Below are 20,146 nucleotides of genomic sequence, written 5' to 3'. Positions count from 1 at the left end.
AAACAGGTGCCTTTTGCATTCCCTACACCCCGATTCTGTGAAACAGCTGGGCAGCATCTGGAATGCTATCCAAAAGGGCAGAGAGGAACATCACAAGTCCCAGGCCGAGCTCGAGAAGGGGAAGTAGAGGCTAGTGGAGGACCCATAAAATGGGGGACACATTGGGTTCAGTTCACATTCAAAGGCATCTTAAAAAAGGAGACATCAACTTGCCAACAAAGGCCCGTATAGTTCAATCTATGGTTTTCCCAGTAGTGATGTTTGGAAGTGAGAGCTGGACCATAAAGAAGGCTGATCGCTGAAGAATGGATGCTTTTGAGTTATGGTGCTGGAGGAGACTCTTGAGGGTCCCATGGACTGCAAGAAGATCAAACCTATCAATTCTTAAGGAAATCAGCCCTGAGTGCTCACTGGAAGGACAGATCCTGAAGCTGAGACTCTAATACTTTGGCCACCTCATGAGAAGAGAAGACTCCCTGGAAGAGACCCTGATGTTGGGAAAGATGGAGGGCACAAGGAGAAGGGGACGACAGAGGATGAGATGGTTGGACAGTGTTCTTGAAGCTACCAGCATGAGTTTGACCAAACTGCGGGAGGCAGTGGAAGACAGGAGTGCCTGTGTGCTCTGGTCCATGGGGTCATGAAGAGTCGGACACAACTAAACGACTAAACAACAACAACCACCTAATTTTTGCTTTCAATATGCAAACCAAAACAGCAATCTTTTGAAATCGCGGCACTCAAGTTTTGCAAACCAGTTGCAAACGTGTACACTCATGGTTATGCTTGGGTAAAGAGAATATCTTAGGGAAAATAACGTGCCTTGTGTTAGGCAAAACTGCTTTGCAAAAAATGTGAAAAACGGGCAAAATTGCACATGTGTGAATTTGGAGATAGTTGCACAAATGCTGAATTGTTAGGAGCAGTAATTATAATGAAACACAACCTGTTGTTGAAAAGTGGGGAGCTGAGCTAAATATTGGAAAACTAGAAACCGAGAAACACCAAAATTCCTAGTGGTTAGAGTGGGGTTCTGAAGCTGAAAGTCCTGGATATAATTAAAGCTGGTATCTTATTTTGGAGGGAATTTGCTTAAGGGCCTCTGTTCAATGGACAGGGGGCGAATTCAATACACACCTGGCATCTAGGAATGGATCTGGATCAAAAAAGCATGAGGGATATCTCCTCTCCCTCCCCCAATTTAGAAGCATAGGAAGCTGCCAAGTATTGTCCTATTTTACTCCCATACCGAACGCAGCATGAACTGAAATCACCCATCAGGTCTCCTATACAGAAATGCTGGGCTGATGGAACTGGAAGGCCAATGACATCTGAAGAGCCACAGACGCACACACACCCCACCCAGTAACAAGGAGGACACATAGCAGTGAATGTAGTTTGGGCTCCACCCAGTCCAGTGATGGGGAACTTATGGCCCTCCAGAGATTGCCTTGACTAGAACTCCCATCATCCTGGACCACTGGCCATTCTGGCTAGGAATGATGGGAGTTGGAGCCCAGCAATGCCTGGAGGGCTGCAGGCTCCCTGTGTTTGCGTTAAACCCTGGCAAACCCTGACATCCCTATTTTCATCAGAGAAATGTCTGGACTAGACATTTGGTGTAGACCAGTTTCCCCAAACTTGGCTCTCCAGCTGTTTCTGGACTACAATTCCCATCATCCCTCACCACTGGTCCTGCTCGCTAGGGATGATGGGTGTTGTAGTCCAAAAACACATGGAGACCCAAATCTGGGAAACACTGCTCTAGGCCACTGGTTGCCCATGGGGGAATTGCAAGTGGGCCATGTGCTGATCTGAGGTTGAGTTGCACACTATGTGGTACACTCAACATTTTCTTTTTGTCATCCTGCATTTTTTAAAGAGAAGGAGAAAGGCAGGTATAAGCTGATGCAAAGGAAGGCAGCCTCTTCTAGGGCTGGCGAGAAATCAAACTTTTGTTTGCATTTCAACAAGAGAAGCATTTTTTGAACCGATAAGCTAGCTGAAGCGCAGTTATCCCTTGAAATCTGTGATTTGCTTCTCCAGCCAAACAGTGCACATGAAAGGGTACATAAAAATGCACACGAACGAACTTTACAAAAATGCATCATTTTAAGGGGGAAGTTGCGTACATTAGGAGAAATTTGCACTAAAACGCTGACAAACCTTCTAGGTGATACTTTTAGAATTAAAACCAGCAAATTGCTGGGGGAATGTGGAGAACTGAATTTAAGACAGTCAAATTCAGCTTTTCTGTTTCTTATTTCCACCCCCACTTGAACCATGTATGCCATCTTGAGCTCGCTGGAGAAAAAGTGGGGCGTATAAATGTAAATAAGAGAGAGGTGTTGCATCAGATCAACACCGAGAGGGAAAATGGTCATATATGGTAAATAATAATAATGTAATCCAGTGTCATGTTGCATGTTCAAGTTAATAAAGTTGGGTCCTGAGACTGAAAGGGGTGAAGAGGAAGAAGAAGAAGGAGTTTGGATTTGATATCCTGCTTTATCACTACCCGAAGGAGTCTCAAAGCGGCTAACATTCTCCTTTCCCTTCCTCCCCCACAACAAACACTCTGAGATGAGTGAGGCTGAGAGGCTTCAAAGAAGTGTGACTAGCCCAAAGTCACCCAGCAGCTGAATGTGGAGGAGCAGAGAAGCGAACCCGGTTCCCCAGATTACAAGACTACCACTCTTAACCACTACACCACACAGCCATACAACACAAACACACCTCTCTGAGCTTAGCCTTGACAAAGAATGCACTCAAAGGCCAGAAAATATGGGGAGGTGGCAGTTTTGGGGCACTTACCGGTTGAGAAAGGTGTTCCCAAAAGGGTTAAGTTTCCGGAAGGGCTTTTTGGGGTCCACGATGAGAGCATTGCCCGGAATGATGCCCTCCGTTTCGCCGTGCATGACGGCAATGAAAGAGTCGGTGGTGGGCTCGGGCCCAATGCGGCTCCCGGGGATGTCCTGCTCCAGCAGGTATTTGATGAAGGTGGTCTTGCCGGTAGAGTACTGTCCCACCACCAGGACCATGGGCTTATTGTCAAAGTCGGCATCTTCCAGGGACGGGGAATGGAAGTCGTGGAAGCGGTAGTACTCTTCCACCGGCAGCAGCTTCCTCTTGTAGAGGTCCTTCAGGCCCTCGGTGACCGTACGGATCACTTCGGGGTTCTTCTTCTCGTTCTTCTTCATCCAGCTGAACATCTTGGCAGCCCGGTGAGAATGGCGCAGAGCCCGGTCCCTTGGAAGTGGACTGTAAATCGAAGAAGCTGGAGGTGCGGTGGAAGAGGAGGGGACTTTGGTTGGAGGTCGAAGTCTTGACAGACAGCCTGCAGACCTTTCAAGAATGAGATCAGGACTGACAGAAGTAGGCAAGGGCCCCAAACCTGACCAAAAGGCTGTTGGAATCCAGCACCCAAAGAGAATCCAGTGAGCTAATGGGTCTCTAATCTTCCAGGGAGCTGAGATGAAACCGAGATTCTAGGGGTGGCGTCTGTAGTTCTACTATATCAGACTTTGGTGGGCTGGTCCAGAACTTTGAGGAGATCCCAAGCAAAAGGACCTCAGTCAAGAGATCTTCTGGGGGATATTCTTCCAGCTGTAAACTTGCTGATCACCCGAGCTTTAGGTGTAAAAGCACCGCATGCACTTTGCCGCTGGATATAAGGACTCCGGATCAGAAATAAATACTCCTATGTGTGAATCGCTGTGTTTCTTCTTCTGCCTTTCGAAGAGAAGACGTCACTTCTCCTAAATGCGGTGGAGAGAGGCTGTAAGCCAGCACACAGCGGTGCAGGCAAGGGAGGAGTAAGGGAGACACGAATGCCAGTTTCAGATGGAAAATCCCTTTTGGTTGTTTGGGAGGGTTTGGTTTTTTTCAAATAAATGTTGGTTTTCCTTCCCCACTTCTGGGGTCCTGAGAAGCTTCTGAAGGGGACTCCCGCTTGGAGGAAGGCGCTGGCTGTCGGGACGAGCAGCTGCCAAGAAACAGGGTGCAGAATACATTAGCATAAATTATTCCGGAAGGGAGGGTGACGCCTGGGATGTCCAAGAACTTGAGAACAAGTAATGCGCAAAAAGAAAAAAAGAGATACACACATTCCCAGCTCCTCTCCAAAGTTGCAAGAATGCAGGCTTGGCAAATGACGGCCTCTGATGCCACCGTGTGGTATAGGAAGGAAGGAAGGGCGAGCCCAAAAGAAAGGTGGAGGAACAAGATGGGATACAGTGGTACCTCGGGTTAAGTATTTAATTCGTTCCAGAGGTCCGTACTTAACCTGAAACTGTTCTTAATCTGAAGCACCACTTTAGCTAATGGGGCCTCCTGCTGCTGCCACGCCACCAAAGCATGATTTCTGTTCTCATCCTGAACCAAAGTTCTTAACCCGAGGTACTATTTCTGGGTTAGTGGAGTCTGTAACCTGAAGCGTATGTAACCTGAAGCGTCTGTAACCTGAGGTACCACTGTATATCAGGGGTCAGCAAACTTTTTCAGCAGGAAGCCGGTCCACAGTGCCTCAGACCTTGTGGGGGGCGGCGGACTATATTTTGAAAAAAAAAATGAACAAATTCCTATGCCCCACAAATAACCCAGAGATGCATTTTAAATAAAAGGACACATTCTGCTCATGTAAAAACATACCGATTCCCAGACCGTCTGCGGGCCGGACTTAGAAGGCGATTGGGCCAGATCCGGCCTCCGGGCCTTAGTTTGCCTACCTATGGGATATATCACAGGCTAGCAGAGTTTGAAGGGACCATGAGGGTCATCTAGTCCAACCCCCTGCAATCCAGGAATCACCCAACATGGGACTCAAACCCACGACCCTGAGATTAAGAGCCTCATGCTCTACAGACTGAGCTGTCTCTCAGGTCCATTGAGGGATGTCCCAGGATAGGATCCTGACACACTGTGAGCTCCTGTGGGGAGACCACATGCTTACAGAGCATTCATCTTGATTTGCTTGCACAAGGCTGATGTGGAGGTTAGACAATGCCCACTCTTTCTCATTGCAACTGCCTTATTAAAGCAGCTGGCTTGTTTTCCTGGCAGATCCCTTTGTAAGTTACTCAGCATGTAAAGCAGCCCACACTCTATGCTTCTGTCTCTCAGACCTCAGAAGAGCATAATGGTCTTAGAATAGCTCTGATCCTCACTTCCAGCGGCATGAATTTCAAGCATCTTCTAGGCAGTGAGGATTCTAAAAACCTGATGTTTGCCATCACACACATCACCCTTCAATAAACAACTGATTATTTCAAAATTGGGAAAGGAGTACGACAAGGCTGTATATTGTCTCCCTGCTTATTTAACTTATATTCAGAATTCATCATGCGAAAGGCGGGAGCTGGATGAATCCCCACCTGGCAAATAGAAGGGGAAGAAGTGGAGGCAGTGAGAGATTTTACTTTCTGGGGCTCCATGATCACTGCAGATGGTGACAGCAGTTACGAAATTAAAAGACGCCTGCATCTTGGGAGAAAAGCAATCACAAACCTAGACAGCATCTTAAAAAGCAGAGACATCACCTCGCCAACAAAGGTCCGTATAGTTAAAGCTATGCTTTTCCCAGTAGTGATGTATGGAAGTGTGAGCTGGACCATAAAGAAGGCTGATTGCCGAAGAATGGATGCTTTTGAATTCTGGTGCTGGAGGAGACTCTTGAGAGTCCCATGGACTGCAAGAAGATCAAACCTATCTATTCTGAAGGAAATCAGCCCTGAGTGCTCACTGGAAGGACAGATCCTGAAGCTGAGGCTCCAATACTTTGGCCACCTCATGAGAAGAGAAGACTCCCTGGAAAAGACCCTGATGTTGGGCAAGATGGAGGGCACAAGGAGAAGGGGACGACAGAGGGCGAGATGGTGGGACAGTGTTCTCGAAGCTACCAGCATGAGCTTGACCAAACTGCAGGAGGCAGTGGAAGACAGGAGTGCCTGGTGTGCTCTGGTCCAGGGGGTCACGAAGAGTCGGACACGACTAAACAACAACAACACCACCCTTCAATGGTCAATCTGGGAAACTTTACTAACAATAAAAGGTAGTTGAAAACTGGCAGAAGGTCAGAACAAAATTCAAAATAAACGTAAGCACTGTATCTCTAAAACTGGATGAATCCTATCCTATTCACTGGTTTACTCACAGGAAAGCAGCGAGATAGTTCATCATAATAGAAGGTCCAGTATGGATGCTTGATGCCCACACTCACAACTGGGCCATGTTCCTCCAGCCTCATGAGGAGACCTTTGTGGTGCTGGTGAGTGTGGGCCCTGCCCCCTAGGCCTAATGGAAAGGGCCTTGCAGGGAGCGGCCTTCACGCCCCACAGCCGGGCAGTGTTCCTCTGGCCTCATGAGGAGCCTCTTCAGTGGGGCTGGTGAGTGTGGGCCCTGCCCCCTAGGCCTGGTGGAAAGGGCCTTGCAGGGAGCGGCCTTCACGCCCCACAGCCGGGCAATGTTCCTCTGGCCTCATGAGGAGCCTCTTCAGTGGGGCTGGTGAGTGTGGGCCCTGCCCCCTAGGCCTGGTGGAAAAGGGCCTTGCAGGGAGCGGCCTTCACGCCCCACAGCCGGGCAGTGTTCCTCTGGCCTCATGAGGAGCCTCTTCAGTGGGGCTGGTGAGTGTGGGCCCTGCCCCCTAGGCCTGGTGGAAAAGGGCCTTGCAGGGAGCGGCCTTCATGCCCCACAGCCGGGCAGTGTTCCTCTGGCCTCATGAGGAGCCTCTTCAGTGGGGCTGGTGAGTGTGGGCCCTGCCCCCTAGGCCAGGTGGAAAAGGGCCTTGCAGGGAGCGGCCTTCACGCCCCACAGCCGGGCAATGTTCCTCTGGCCTCATGAGGAGCCTCTTCAGTGGGGCTGGTGAGTGTGGGCCCTGCCCCCTAGGCCTGGTGGAAAAGGGCCTTGCAGGGAGCGGCCTTCACGCCCCACAGCCGGGCAGTGTTCCTCTGGCCTCATGAGGAGCCTCTTCAGTGGGGCTGGTGAGTGTGGGCCCTGCCCCCTAGGCCTGGTGGAAAAGGGCCTTGCAGGGAGCGGCCTTCACGCCCCACAGCCGGGCAGTGTTCCTCTGGCCTCATGAGGAGCCTCTTCAGTGGGGCTGGTGAGTGTGGGCCCTGCCCCCTAGGCCTGGTGGAAAAGGGCCTTGCAGGGAGCGGCCTTCACGCCCCACAGCCGGGCAGTGTTCCTCTGGCCTCATGAGGAGCCTCTTCAATGGGGCTGGTGAGTGGCCTTCATCACACTCACAGCTAAATTTAGCTGTACAAGCAAGCAGAGGTGAACACCAATTTCAAAATCCTGTAGAAGAAATATGGTGTGGCTGTTAGGGTAAACTTTCTACAACTGGTAGTTCATTGATCTGTTTATGACACTCCTATCCCACCTTTTCTCCAGGAAGCTCAAGGTCCTTCTCCCCACTTTATCCTCACAACAACCCTGTGAGGCAGGTTAGGCTGAGAGTGAGTCAGACCCAGTGAGCCTCGTGGGGATTTGAACCCTGGTCTCCCGGGTCCGAGTCTAGCAGTCTAACCACTCTGCCACACTGAATCTCCTAGAACCTGGGCATGGTGGTCGTGCGTTCTAGGCTAGCAAAGGTGGTCGCACAGCCATGGAATGTGCAACTGTTTGAACTGAGGTTCTCTGATCCTCAGCGCATACAGAGCTTTGGTGTATTTACCCTTTTCTAATTTAGTGGAGAATATGGCTTCTGATGAATTCCTGGCAGTAAGTGAACATTTCCAGTAGACTTAGCTCCCGGGGTCTATTCTAGGTGTGCTGGAGTGGCACAGGCATTGGAAGACAGAGGTGTGTAGCCTTTACCATGGCACAGAGCAGAGGGATCTCACACCCAGAGGCTGAATGCAGCCCTCCAGAGATATTTAGCTGGTCCTTGATGTTAAGTTGTGGGTGAACATATCAGACGACACAGCGATTCTTCAAACAGCTCTTGTTTATTCACAGGCCAGAAGAGAACTGAACTGAAGGGTTCAGCCAGCCTGCTCCACTACAACGCAACTGTAACAACTTTCTGTAACTATCCAATCACTGAATGTCACTTTCAATCCCTTATTTGCAAATGTGGACCTGAGTGAAAACTATCTACAGTATCCCCCTGCTGGCCCAGGGTGAGAACTTCAGTACATAACACTTGGGATGGTCCTAAGGCCACCCCATTCCACCAGGGAACCCCTTCACTGGCCCGGCCCTGCAGAGATTTTGCCTGGGTGTGCCCTTGAGCGGTGATGCTTCCTGCATAGAGGATGGAGAGGGGTGTGAGGTGAGGCCTTAGAAAAGAATGAGAGAAGAAGGTGCGTTTGAGGATGTGCTCAGCCCAGGAATCCACTTGCACGACAAGAGCCGAAATTTGTGTAAAATTGTTTTACGCACCAAGCTGTTCCATTTTATTAAATTTTCAAAAGTTTAGAATATATAGTTCAATACATAAATTTGTCTTTTCCAGACTTCCCATCCCATTTTCTATGGTGTTTGAATTTCTTCCCCTTTGCTGCACAATACCTTCTATTTCTTATACCAGCACTTCAATATTGTATTCTCTAATTCTTTCTGCAGGTCTGATGTTTGGCACCAGCTTGGCTGCAGGAGTTGCCGTAAGGAGGTTTACAAGGCGCCATCCTACAGTCTCAGGGACTCCAGGCCAGATTTGTGAAGAGTTTACTCCATTTCTTCTCCTTGATGGTTGGACCCACTGCTGCTCACATCCACTCAATCTGCCAGAACCTGTCTGGAGAAAAACAACATTCAAATTTCTGTTTTAAGACCGCCTTTTCTGTGAAGTAGGTGTGAAATATACTCAGAGTTGCAAAGTGATTTCATGCTCTTTATTCAGCTCATAGTGGTGAGGAGGAATGAATGAAAGTCCCCTCAAAGTATCTGCCTTATATACATTTACACAATGGGCTGCACATGATTGGCTAATTCCAGAATTCTACTGTAAGCCAATCAGGTTGTGGATTCACTTCTATCTGGAGCATGATTGGGTGGTTCCTGCCAACCAATCATACTGCTGCACTGTTCTAGGACCAATCAGACTGCTGCATTTGGATCCTATTGTTCTAGGACCAATCAGACTGCTGCAGTTTGGATCCTATTCAACTCAGTACATAACACCCCTCCCCTCTAAGTTCCAGTCCTGCCCAGGAGGTCGCATTCATACTCCTCAAGGTACGCCGGCGGCCTACGTGTGCGTTGCGGCCTGGGGTGTTCCCTGGTCCGGGGTTCAGGTTCTGGCTCATGTTCCAAAGATGCTGGCTGTGATGGGGCTGTTTGGTCTGGTGCAACCGGCTCGCTCAGTCGTGGTTCTGGTGTCCTTTCGGCCTCGCGGGTCCTCTCTGTATTTACTGGTTCTGCCTCTCCTGCTGGCCCCTCCTGCTCTATGGGCCTCACTGCCCCACTGTTCCCTTGGGACTCCTCTGACCTGTCCTCCTCCTGGTTTTCTCCCGGGAATCGTCGCCGTATCTGGTCGCAGTGGCGGCGCCAGCATTGCCCCCCATCCGTTAGCACCTCGTACGACACGGGGCCAGTGACCCTGGTGACTGTGGCGGGTACCCATGCTGGGCCTACCCCAAAATTCTTTGCGTACACTGGGTCCTGGGCCTCGAAGGTCCGGGGATTCCTGCCTTCCCCCACCACTACCTCATCCTGAGCTCTATCAGGGTGAAGGCGGTCCAATCTGATTACAAGGCGCCGACCCATTAGTAGTTCAGCGGGGCTCTGGCCAGTCGTTGAGCTGGGGGTGCTGTGCTGTGCTAGAAGGAATGTGGCAAGGCGGTACTCCCAATCCCCTTGCGTCATGCGGCGAAGGGTGTCCTTGGTGGTCCGCACCATGCGTTCTGCTTGGCCATTGGTGGCAGGGTGGAATGGCGCCGAACGGATGTGGCGGATGGCGTTCTGCGCTGTGAAGGTTTGGAATCCTCCTGACGTAAATGCAGTCCCGTTGTCTGAGACGAGAGTGTCAGGGAGCCCGTGGGTTGCAGCCTGCTTAGTACCGGATGGCTGCGGATGTAGAAGTGGACGGTACCAGTGCGACTTCCAGCCATTTGGTGTAGGAGTCCACCACTATGAAGAATGTTTTCCCCTGAAAGGGGCCAGCGAAGTCCACATGCAGGCGTGACCATGGTGCTCGGGCGGACTCCCAGGACTGGACAGGGGCCCTTGGGGGATCTGGGCGGGATTCTTGGCAGGCCCGGCAGTGTTTGACCCAGGCCTCTATCTCTCCGTCGATCCCCAGCCACCACACATAACTCCTGGCAAGGGCCTTCATTCTTACTACCCCTGGGTATGTCTCGTGTAGGGCTGTGAGGACCCTTTGGCGGAGGGGCTGGGGAACAACGACCCTGCTTCCCCATAACAGGCACCCCTTGTGGGCCGACAGTTCATGTTTACGGGTTGTGTAGCCAGCGAATTCTGGCCCAGGGCTGCTGCTGGGCCATCCCCTCCACACCCAGTCCAGGACCCGGGAGATGACCCTATCTTTCTTGGAATGGTGTGCAACTTCTTGTGCCTGAATGGGGCGGTTGGGAAGCAGCTCCAGGCTCAACCTCTTGTGCAGGTGCTGGGTCGGGGCCTGTTTCCGGTAGTGGTAGCCTGCTGAGGGCATCCGCATGGCCCATCGCCTTCCCCGGGCGGTGAATCAGTGCATACTGGTAGCTGGCAAGGAAAATTGACCACCTGAGGACGTGAGGAGACAGCACTTGGGGGGTCTGCTTTTCGGAGGCAAACAAGCCAAGCAACGGCTTGTGGTCAGTCACCACGGTGAAGGGCCGCCCGTACAAGAAATCATGGAATTTTTTTACTCCCTTCACGATTGCCAGACCCTCCTTGTCGATTTGCGAGTAGTTCCGCTCGGTTGCGTTGAGTGTCTGGGAAAAGTATGCCACCGGTACCTCTCTTCCATCCGGGAGTTGGTGCCCCAGGACAGCGCCAATGCCATAGGGCGAGGCGTCACATGCTAGCACCACCGGCAGCCTCTCGTCGAAGTGTGCCAAGACCGAGTTTGAGACAAGCAAGTCCTTGACTGCCTGGAATGCGGCCTCCTGGCGCTGGCCCCACACCCAAGGGGCCCGCTTGTCCAGGAGTCTGTGTAGGGGCTCCGCTACCGCCGCCTTGTGGGGAAGGAAGGAATGATAGTCCCAAGAAGGCCTGAATAGTCACAAGAAGGCCTGAAGTAGTCCCAAGAAGGCCTGAAGTTCAGTCTTGCTCTTGGGCGCTGGGGCATCACAAATGGCCCGTACCTTGTCCCCAGTCGGGTGGACCCCTTCTGCGTCCACCATAAATCCCAGAAAGTCCACCTGAGGCACTCCTAGTAGACATTTTTCCTGCTTCACCTTGAGACACGCCGTCTGGAAACGGTGCAGAACGGTGCGGAGGCGGTCCTCAAACTCCTCTGGTGTGGGCCAGGCAATCAACACATCATCGAAGAAGGGGGTGACGCCAGGAATCCCTTCAAGGAGCGAGTCCATTAAATTCTGGAATATGCCTGGTGCCACACTGACACCGAATTGCAGCCGCTTTACCCTGAACGCTCCTCTGTGCATCACAATCGTCTGTGCCTCTGCTGTGGCCTCATCTACTGGCAGCTGTTGATATGCTTGGGCCAAGTCCAGCTTGCCAAAAATTTTCGACCCAGCCAGGGTTTTCATACATTAACAGCTCAGGTCATATACCTGAAGGGTGGAAGTTGAGTATAATTGCCCCAATATATAAAAAGGGCGATAAGAAAAACCCTGCCAATTATAGACCCATTAGTTTGTTAGATGTAGCCTCCAAACTATATGCCAGGCTCCTTCTTGGGAGACTAGAAGAATGGGCAGATACAAATAAGGTGATATCTGAAGTCCAGGCAGGTTTCCAAAGAGGGAAATCCACATTGGACCAGTGCTTTGTGCTGAACTTTCTGCTATGTAAATACATCCATAATTTGAAGCAAAAATTATATGTTGCTTTTATTGATCTAAAGTCAGCTTTTGATACGGTCCCAAGACACGCATTGTGGCAAAAATTGGAAAAGACAAATATAGACCTCCGTCTATTATTTCTCATCAAAACATTATATACTGACACATCAATACAAGTAAAGGTGGATCTGGCTGGCCATCTCACCATTAGAATTAAGACCACTACTGGAGTCAAACAGGGATGCATTTTGGCACCTTTCCTGTTTCCTGTAGTCTGCGCAGATGCGGACCGAACCATTAGGCTTGACGGGTGTGGCGATTGGGGTTTCCCAGGGAGCATTAGGCACCGGCTCCAGCACTCCTTACTCCATGAGCCGGTCCAATTCCTCGTCTATACGGGGTTTCAGGGCAAACGGGACCCGGCAGGCCTTGAGCCTGACCGGTCGTACTGCGGGGTCAAGCTGTAGAGCAATGGGGGGGCCCGTATACTGTCCTAATTTCCCATCGAAAACCCCCGGAAATTCCTTGCATATGGCGTCCACGTCCACTTGTAAGCTAGTGTGGTTCACCCCATTGACGGCTAGCCCCAGTGGTCCAAACCATGCCAATTCCAGTAAGCTAATGTAGGGGCCCTTGACCACAAGCAAATCCATTTGCCGCGTCCACCCTCGGTATTGCACCCTGAGGGTCCCCACCCCCACTGTGCGGACCTTACGTTTCTGGAAGTCCCGGAGGGTGAATGGGGCCGGCCTGAGTTTGGGACCCCCAGTAGGACACAGTTTCCTTAAGGTCCCTGCCGAGATTATGGATAGGGTTGAACCCGTGTCAAGCTCCATGCGGCATGGGGCCACCTCTATCTGTACCTCTACATAAATTTTCTCTACGTTGGGGTGGGGCAACTGGTATACCTGGAAGTCCGTGAGCTCCGTCGAGTTGCCTTGGTGCGTTGGGCCCCAGGACCTGGGGCTCTTGGATTTGTCATCTGATGCCTGGCGTCGGGTGGGCCGAGCTCGACACACCCGGGCGATGTGTCCCAATTTTCTGCACTGCCTGCACTCTGCGTTGCGGAAACGGCAGGTCCTCCTCTCGTGACTTTCCCTGCAGCTTGCGCAGTTCCCTCCTTCTCATCGAGGCAGCTGTGGTCTGTGTGCTGCTTGGGCGCGCTGCTGTACTCGGTGCACCTCCTCCCTGTCAGATCCTGAGTCGTCGGTGAGGTCTTCATGGTGGACCCTCGGTTGGGATGGCAGGCTCGGCCGTGCCTCTTGCGTCGACCTCTTGGCAGCTTCCGTTGCCAGGGTCTCCTCCAGAGCGACCTGGAACGTTAGGTCCTTCTTAGCGTAGAGGCACCGTTGCAGCTTCTCATCCTTCAGGCCACCGACGAGGCGGTCACGAAGCATGTTCTCCAGCTCTGAGAAGTTGCAGAACCGGGCGGCTTGGCGGAGAGAGGTCACAAACCCAGTTATGGTTTCCCCAGGGGCTTGCCGCTTTGCGTAGAAGGCATTTCGACGAGCCGCCACTGAGGGCTGCGGCGAAAAGTGCCCCTTCAGCTGTTCCGTTATTGTTTTGTATGGAACAGTAGCGACGTCTTCAGGCGCAAGGAGAGCCCAGGCGATTTCAAATGTCTCCTCTCCGCAGACGCTGAAGAATATCGCCTTCTTCTTGGCGTCTTCTTCGTCGGTGACCCCTTTGGCTTCTAGGAGGAAGGTGAAACGGGAGGCGTACGCTTCCCAGTCTCCAGATGCTGGGTTGAACGGCGAGAAGCTGCTGTCGGTTGCCATTCTGAGTTCCTTGTGTCCCGGAGCTGAAGCCTGGATACACGGTGCGAGGCAGCGGTGCGGCAGGTGGCAGTGCTGCGGTGCTGAGTGTGGCAGTCAGCTCAGCGGTATCCCATCCTCGTCGCCAGTGAAATATACTCAGAGTCGCAAAGTGATTTCATGCTCTTTATTCAGCTCATAGTGGTGAGGAGGAATGAATGAAAGTCCCCTCAAAGTATCTGCCTTATATACATTATTTACACAATGGGCTGCACATGATTGGCTAATTCCGGAATTCTACTGTAAGCCAATCAGGTTGTGGATTCACTTCTATCTGGAGCATGATTGGGTGGTTCCTGCCAACCAATCATACTGCTGCATTCTGAATCCTATTGTTCTAGGACCAATCAGACTGCTGCATTTGGATCCTATTGTTCTAGGACCAATCAGACTGCTGCAGTTTGGATCCTATTCAACTCAGTACATAACAAGGTGTGATGTATCTGAGCTCTAACCCGTGTCCGGTCAGCTTCAGAATGAGTTATCCACCACCGGCGCTCTAGCCGTCTCAGCGGTTGTTTCATTGCCCTCAGATCTGTGGAAAACCACGGGACTGTCCAGTCTCCATGCAATCAGAGGGGCTACTTCGGAGCTAAACAGTCAATAGCCCTGGTTAACTCCACATTCCAGCGGGCCACGAGGGAATCAGCTGAAAGGCCATCAACATGGGATAAAGCATCCCCTACCACTCTGGAAACCATTTGGATCCATTAAGTGGCGGGGGTGGACCATCCAAATCGGTCCCACCTCCCTGCAGAGGGGAAGGGTCGTGGAAAAGTCCAGTTGCACCAGGAACTGATCTGACCATGGCACTTCTTTCGTTTCGCTTTTACTTAGTGTCAGATCACCAACATCCATAGAGGTGAACACCAGGTCCAAGGCATGTCCGTGGCTATGGGTTGGGCCAGACATATTCAGGGACAGCCCCATGGAGGCCATGCTTTCCACAAAGTCCCGAGTGGCCCCTTGTAAAGTCATGTCGGCATGGATGTTAAAATCCCCCAGGACAACCAAACTAGGTGTCTCCAGGAGAACATCTGCCACGACCTGAAGCAGCTCGGGCAGGGAATCCTTGGTGCAGTGGGGAGGTCAGTACACCAAAAGGAATCCTGTACTGCCCCTATTGCCCAACTTCCAGAACATGCACTCGGAGAACTGGGTTTTCCCAATAGGACGCCTGGTGCAAACCAATGACTTCCTAAAAATCATTGCAAACCCCCCCTCCATGCCCACAAGGCCTGGGTTGCTGTGCATAAGAGATACCTGGTGGACAAGCAGCGGCAAGGACAGGCCCATCTGCTTCATCCAGTCAAATATCTGTCACACATGCCAGGTCAAGTCCTCCATCCATGATCAAGTCATGGATGGCAGTGGTCTTATGAATCATTGACCTGGCATTGCACAGCAGCACCTTCAGGTTGTGCGGGTATCCCTTGCTGATTCTAGTATCCATCAGGTCAGGACTAGACCCGGAGGCAGGGATAGTCCTCAAACGACTAAACCTGCCTCCTCGGTAATGACATGGTCTGGTCTTAGTGTAACTCCTCCTCCTACCCGTGATCACTGAGATTGGTTGTCCCAGTGCATCCCCCCCCCCCCTGCCCTGGAACCTGCCCCAGCCATTTTGTTGGCTGGGACCCACTCCCCGGCAGCCCTGACCCCTCCCCTTAAGAACAAAATAAAACCTTTTTAAAAAAAAAACCACAATAAAACAATACAAACAAAAAACTGTAAAAATGAAAAACACATCCAAATCAAACAAATTCCCGAACCTAACCAAACATTCATCTCACCCCCACCCCACACAAAAAAATTCAAAAGGGAAAAAAGAAAATTTAAAAACATTTTAAAAAGAACTCTGCGCTGCTCCAAGTCCTCCTGGACAGCAGCAGCAGCAGCAGCAACTGTCCTTATGAGGCCTGTCAGGCCCCACCTTGGGCCAGGTGGTGAGTGGCAGGAATGGGGCCCTTAGGCACTCACGCCTAGGTTCTAGGAGAGTCAGTGTGGGCTGCACAGCACATTTTTCAGCAATTTCAGATATTGGGATATATCAGAATATCACTATGCATAGCTGCTCAGCTATCCCAATGTTGAAAAGCAGATATCGCTCAGCCCTAGTCTTTCCTTTAGTATACCTAAAATCCTTTGCTTATTATGGGCGACCCCACATGCTGTTCAAAAAATTGCTGCTTTACCTTATTTGGGATGCTTCTGAGCTCTAAAAAAGATATTTTTAACTGTTATAGACACCAAATTATATTCTTTAGCAACGAGTGCTCTATCACTTGGTGGAGATTTTAATACCTTCCTGTCCACTCCTCCCGTTCTGCCAAGGGCAGGGTTCTTTCCAGACCTGGAGCCAAAAAGCACACCAGTGGATGAAGAATAAGTCATGCTTTACAGTGGTACCTCGGGTTACATATGCTTCAGGTTACATACGCTTGAGGTTACAGACTCCGCTAACCCAGAAATAGTGCTTCAGGTTAAGAACTTTGCTTCAGGATGAGAACAGAAATCGTGCTCTGGCGGCACGGCAGCAGCAGCAGGAGGCCCCATTAGCTAAAGTGGTGCTTCAGGTTAAGAACAGTTTCAGGTTAAGTACGGACCTCCAGAATGAATTAAGTTCTTAACCCGAGATACCACTGTATTTGCATAAGGTTAACAGATAGCAGCAGGCATACAAAACACAACTTATAGCATACCTGACAGAAGTCACACACAATCTCCCCTTCAGCTGCCCGGAGCTCCAGGTAGAGCAGCGAGAAAGATCCCAGCCAACAGTCTCACATCATCTGCTACCTTGACCTCTGAAGAAGATCTGAGCCCCTTCAACCTACAGCTTTTATAGTCAACTTTGATTGACTGTACCTGGTTAACAGGCATCACTCATTATCAGCCCGGGACACCGGGTGTGACTCAACAGGAATGCGGAGCAGCTGAGAGTCTCCAACCCAATTCACTGCAACTGGGTATCCTCCCCACTAGCCAATCAGCACTTAGAAGACAGGAGACCCAGGAAACCCCTGACACAGGTGTGTGGAGAACAAGTTATACCAGCATGAATCGGCAAACTTTAAACCGGGGATGTAAAGGGAAAGAGACATGTCATCTAACTCCTCAAAATTACAATGGTCTTCTGCGTTTCCCCTACACCACTTATATGGTTATTGTTAATATTATTGGACTTCTCAACATATGATTGCTGGAGCTCCAGACTTCGTTTCTAGAACATTGAATCTTTTAAAGTAGGAATTGTAGATTGACTCTCCTTGACCTATGAGGTCCAGACCCACTGCCAAGGCAGGCTCCTTCACCCTGCTTCCTGGGCCGGCCAGTCCTAGTTCTCCATTATGGACACGGAAAGAACAGCAACAGCTGACTTGGGCACTGTGCTTTGCCATTCTTTCTTCAGCTTCAGCTTCATTTTCTCCTGGTTTCAGCTGCTGACTGTTCCATCTGACTTGTCTTCAGCTGCAGTGGTGCTTCTGCTGGCTGTGTTTAATTATATAAATTCTTTATACATCAGACAACAACTATATTTTGCAAAGGCACATGTTAAGATCTTTCGTATCCTTCGTCTGATACCTGCATACAGCAGCTGCATACAACAACCATACTTTGCCAAGGCAGATGTGGAACATTACAAAGAAAAGTTCATCTTTTGCAAGTACTGTTCCTTAAAGTTGTTACGTTTGGCACTTGTATTTGCTAAGACATACGTGGAACACAAAAAGATTTTATTTGGACATTCTGTTTAAAAAAATTGATTCATTTGCACATACGTGAAACACAAAAGCTTCTTTATGGACATTACGTATATAAGAACTTATCTATTTGTATTTCCTGTTCTAAATGTTGGTCCTTAATTGCTTCTACTCAATTAGATAATGTGAAAAGAGTTATGTTTATATGATGTATAAAGAATTTATATAGTTAAACACAACCAGTTAAGTTGTGGGTATATTTGTTAGTTGAATTTACGTAACTATCGGTCTGAACATGTGTGGTGCTTCTGCTGGCAGACAGCTGAGTTTTCTCCAGCACTCGATCGCTTTTCCAAGAGGCGCACTGGTGCCTCCATCCTGTGGCTGTGGAAGGGAAGCATCACTCCACGTGCTCAGTCTCCACGGGGAACAGAAGTTGCTGTCCTCGGCCATGGGTGGCTGCAGTTCCAGATACCATTCCTGCTCTGGAGCTACTTTGGCTTGCCTGTAAAATAGAAATAGGAACTGGGTAACCAGCCTTCACAACATAGGAAAATGGCCAAGTAAACAGCTATTTTCGTGGAGGAAGGTCAAGATACTAATTGATATGCATGAAATTTCATATATGGCGATATAATTCCTAGTGTTGTAAGTTAAGACCTTTGGAGCAGGCATTTTTTTAAAAAAAGTTTTTTTATGAACCACCCTAGTAGGGCAGTAATTGTTCCTTGATCATTTGTCACCCCCCCTCCATGATGGGATCTGGGGCGGACCACCCCCTGCCTCCCCTTTCCTATGCCCCTGCTGATGTAGCACTCGGTGTATGACCTTGTCTGCAATTGTTCTGCTCTCTTACATAGAATCATAGAATTGTAGAACCTTTCACCTTCCTGCCTATTATATTTCATACACCTGTTGAAGTAGTTCCAGTGAAGCACTAGTTATTTGGCCTAGTAATAGTATTTACATAGAAGGCAGGGCTCTTCCTTAGAAGCAGAGGGGAATAGGTTAGGTAAGTGCCAACTTTTCAGATGTACGATTTCCTGAGAAAAGCCTACTCCTCTCCCCGGGGAATAAGCCAGAGAGGGCATATACAGGACATATACGGTCCCTGGTTGCCAAGAGCCTTGGAGGCGCTGCAAGAGGCGTTGCAACTATGATGTAGAATGGAAGGAGATAGGTGGTAGTGGTGGCTAAATTTGGCATCACATAGGGTGCCCCTGAAATTTGAGACCACAAGGTCCGCCACTGGGTGAAGTCAAACCGCTGGGCACAAGTCTGGGCAGTGTGGTTGGAGGTCCTGGGCTGCCCAGACAACAAGACTCCCCTCTCAGTCTCACTGATGGGGTCCAAAGGAAAGCAGAGCAAAATGTTTGGCACCAGCTTAGCTGCAGGAGTTGCCGTAAGGAGGTTTACAAGGAGCCATCCTACCATCTCAGGGACTCCAGGCCGGATTTGTGAAGAGTTTACTCCATTTCTTCTCCTTGACGGTTGGACCCACTGTTGCTCACATCCACTCAATCTGCCAGAACCTGTCTTCACCGGCAGGAGAAGTTCCTATGTCACCAATGGCTTCCCACACAAGAGGGTTCCCAGGGTGTGGCCACTGTCGAATGCTGACAGCTTTTAGGAGTCAAACATGAGAACCGAGGGCAAAACTGAGCGCAGGGTGGAGACCAAGAGTGGACAAACTACCCCAGGAGCACAATGTGTCCCCCACCAGAGGTACTGCGCAGTTCTTGAACACTGGGGCAATTGCTTCTCTTTGCATTGTGCCAGTTAGCAGCAATCTTTTCATTTTCAGGTATTTTTTTAAAAAATTAATGCAATTCCAAAAATGCATTATGAAAACATGCATTCCCATACATACACCACAACTTATAACCATAAGGTAAAGGTAAAGGGACCCCTGACCATTAGGTCCAGTCGTGACCAACTCTGGGGTTGTGGCGCTCATCTCGCTTTATTGGCCGAGGGAGCCGGCATACAGCTTCCGGGTCATGTGGCCAGCATGACTAAGCCGCTTCTGGTGAACCAGAGCAGCACATGGAAATGCCGTTTACCTTCCCGCTGAAGTGGTACCTATTTATCTACTTGCACTTTGATGTGCTTTCGAACTGCTAGGTTGGCAGGAGCAGGGACCGAGCAACGGGAGCTCACCCTGTCAGCGGGGATTTGAACCGATGACCTTCTGATCAGCAAGCCCTAGGCTCTGTGGTTCACCCCACAGCGCTACCCACGTCCTACTTATAACCATATGTGTCTGTAAAACATGGGGTGAGCAGCAAGCTGGTCTTTGGTTTTCTGGAGAATTTGTAAATGAAATAAAGCTCTGCCATTCTCCTGCAAAGGTATCTTTGTGCTTTGTTCCTCTTGCCAGGTATTCAAGTTCACACCTTTTAAGTCCTTCTAGAACGTGATTATAACCACACGTGTTGCCACTGAGAGAAATGACATTTGTGGTTTATCCATCAAGTCCTGATTCTCATTAGATATCACAAGCTCCGGAGACTTGCTGATGAGTAATTTTTGTGCCTATAGCTGCCTTTGTCGTCCCCCCCCCCGCCCCAGCACCTAGTATGTTTATGCATATGTGAAAGTTTAACTGGGGTTAAGTACCGTTTCTGCATTATCTTCAAAATGGGTCCCTTAATCTGAGATGCTTTTATAGGGAAATTGCTTACTCCAAGACCTGTTCTCTCCTTGGTGAAAGTAATCCGAA

At 50.0% G+C, this 20,146-nt stretch overlaps 2 protein-coding genes across 4 annotated transcripts in view; both read right to left on the bottom strand.

The window, feature by feature from the left end:
- The window catches only part of EHD2 (EH domain containing 2), a 59,969-nt gene extending 42,764 nt beyond the window's left edge, over positions 1-17,205 (bottom strand). Inside the window, exons 1-2 of the mRNA XM_081018942.1 lie at positions 16,423-17,205; positions 2,815-3,985 (exon numbers count right to left, since the gene is read on the bottom strand). Coding sequence (XP_080875068.1) covers positions 2,815-3,212 — 398 coding nt within the window. The 5' untranslated portion in view covers positions 3,213-3,985; positions 16,423-17,205. The remainder of the gene's footprint in view (positions 1-2,814; positions 3,986-16,422) is intronic.
- Positions 17,206-17,937: 732 nt separating this feature from the next.
- The window catches only part of LOC308484492 (uncharacterized protein), a 54,446-nt gene continuing 52,237 nt past the window's right edge, over positions 17,938-20,146 (bottom strand). For all 3 annotated transcript variants that reach the window (XR_013989927.1, XR_013989928.1, XM_081019505.1), the window contains one exon: positions 17,938-18,960. Coding sequence is in view for 1 of the 3 variants with exons in the window: in XM_081019505.1 (XP_080875631.1) it covers positions 18,942-18,960 (19 nt within the window). In the remaining 2 variants the exon portion in view is untranslated. The remainder of the gene's footprint in view (positions 18,961-20,146) is intronic.

This window comes from Podarcis pityusensis (genome assembly GCF_964106645.2).
Source record: "Podarcis pityusensis genome assembly, chromosome: 8".
In the NCBI taxonomy this organism is placed as follows: Eukaryota; Metazoa; Chordata; class Lepidosauria; order Squamata; family Lacertidae; genus Podarcis; species Podarcis pityusensis.
This window is presented reverse-complemented; position numbering and strand designations above follow the sequence as displayed.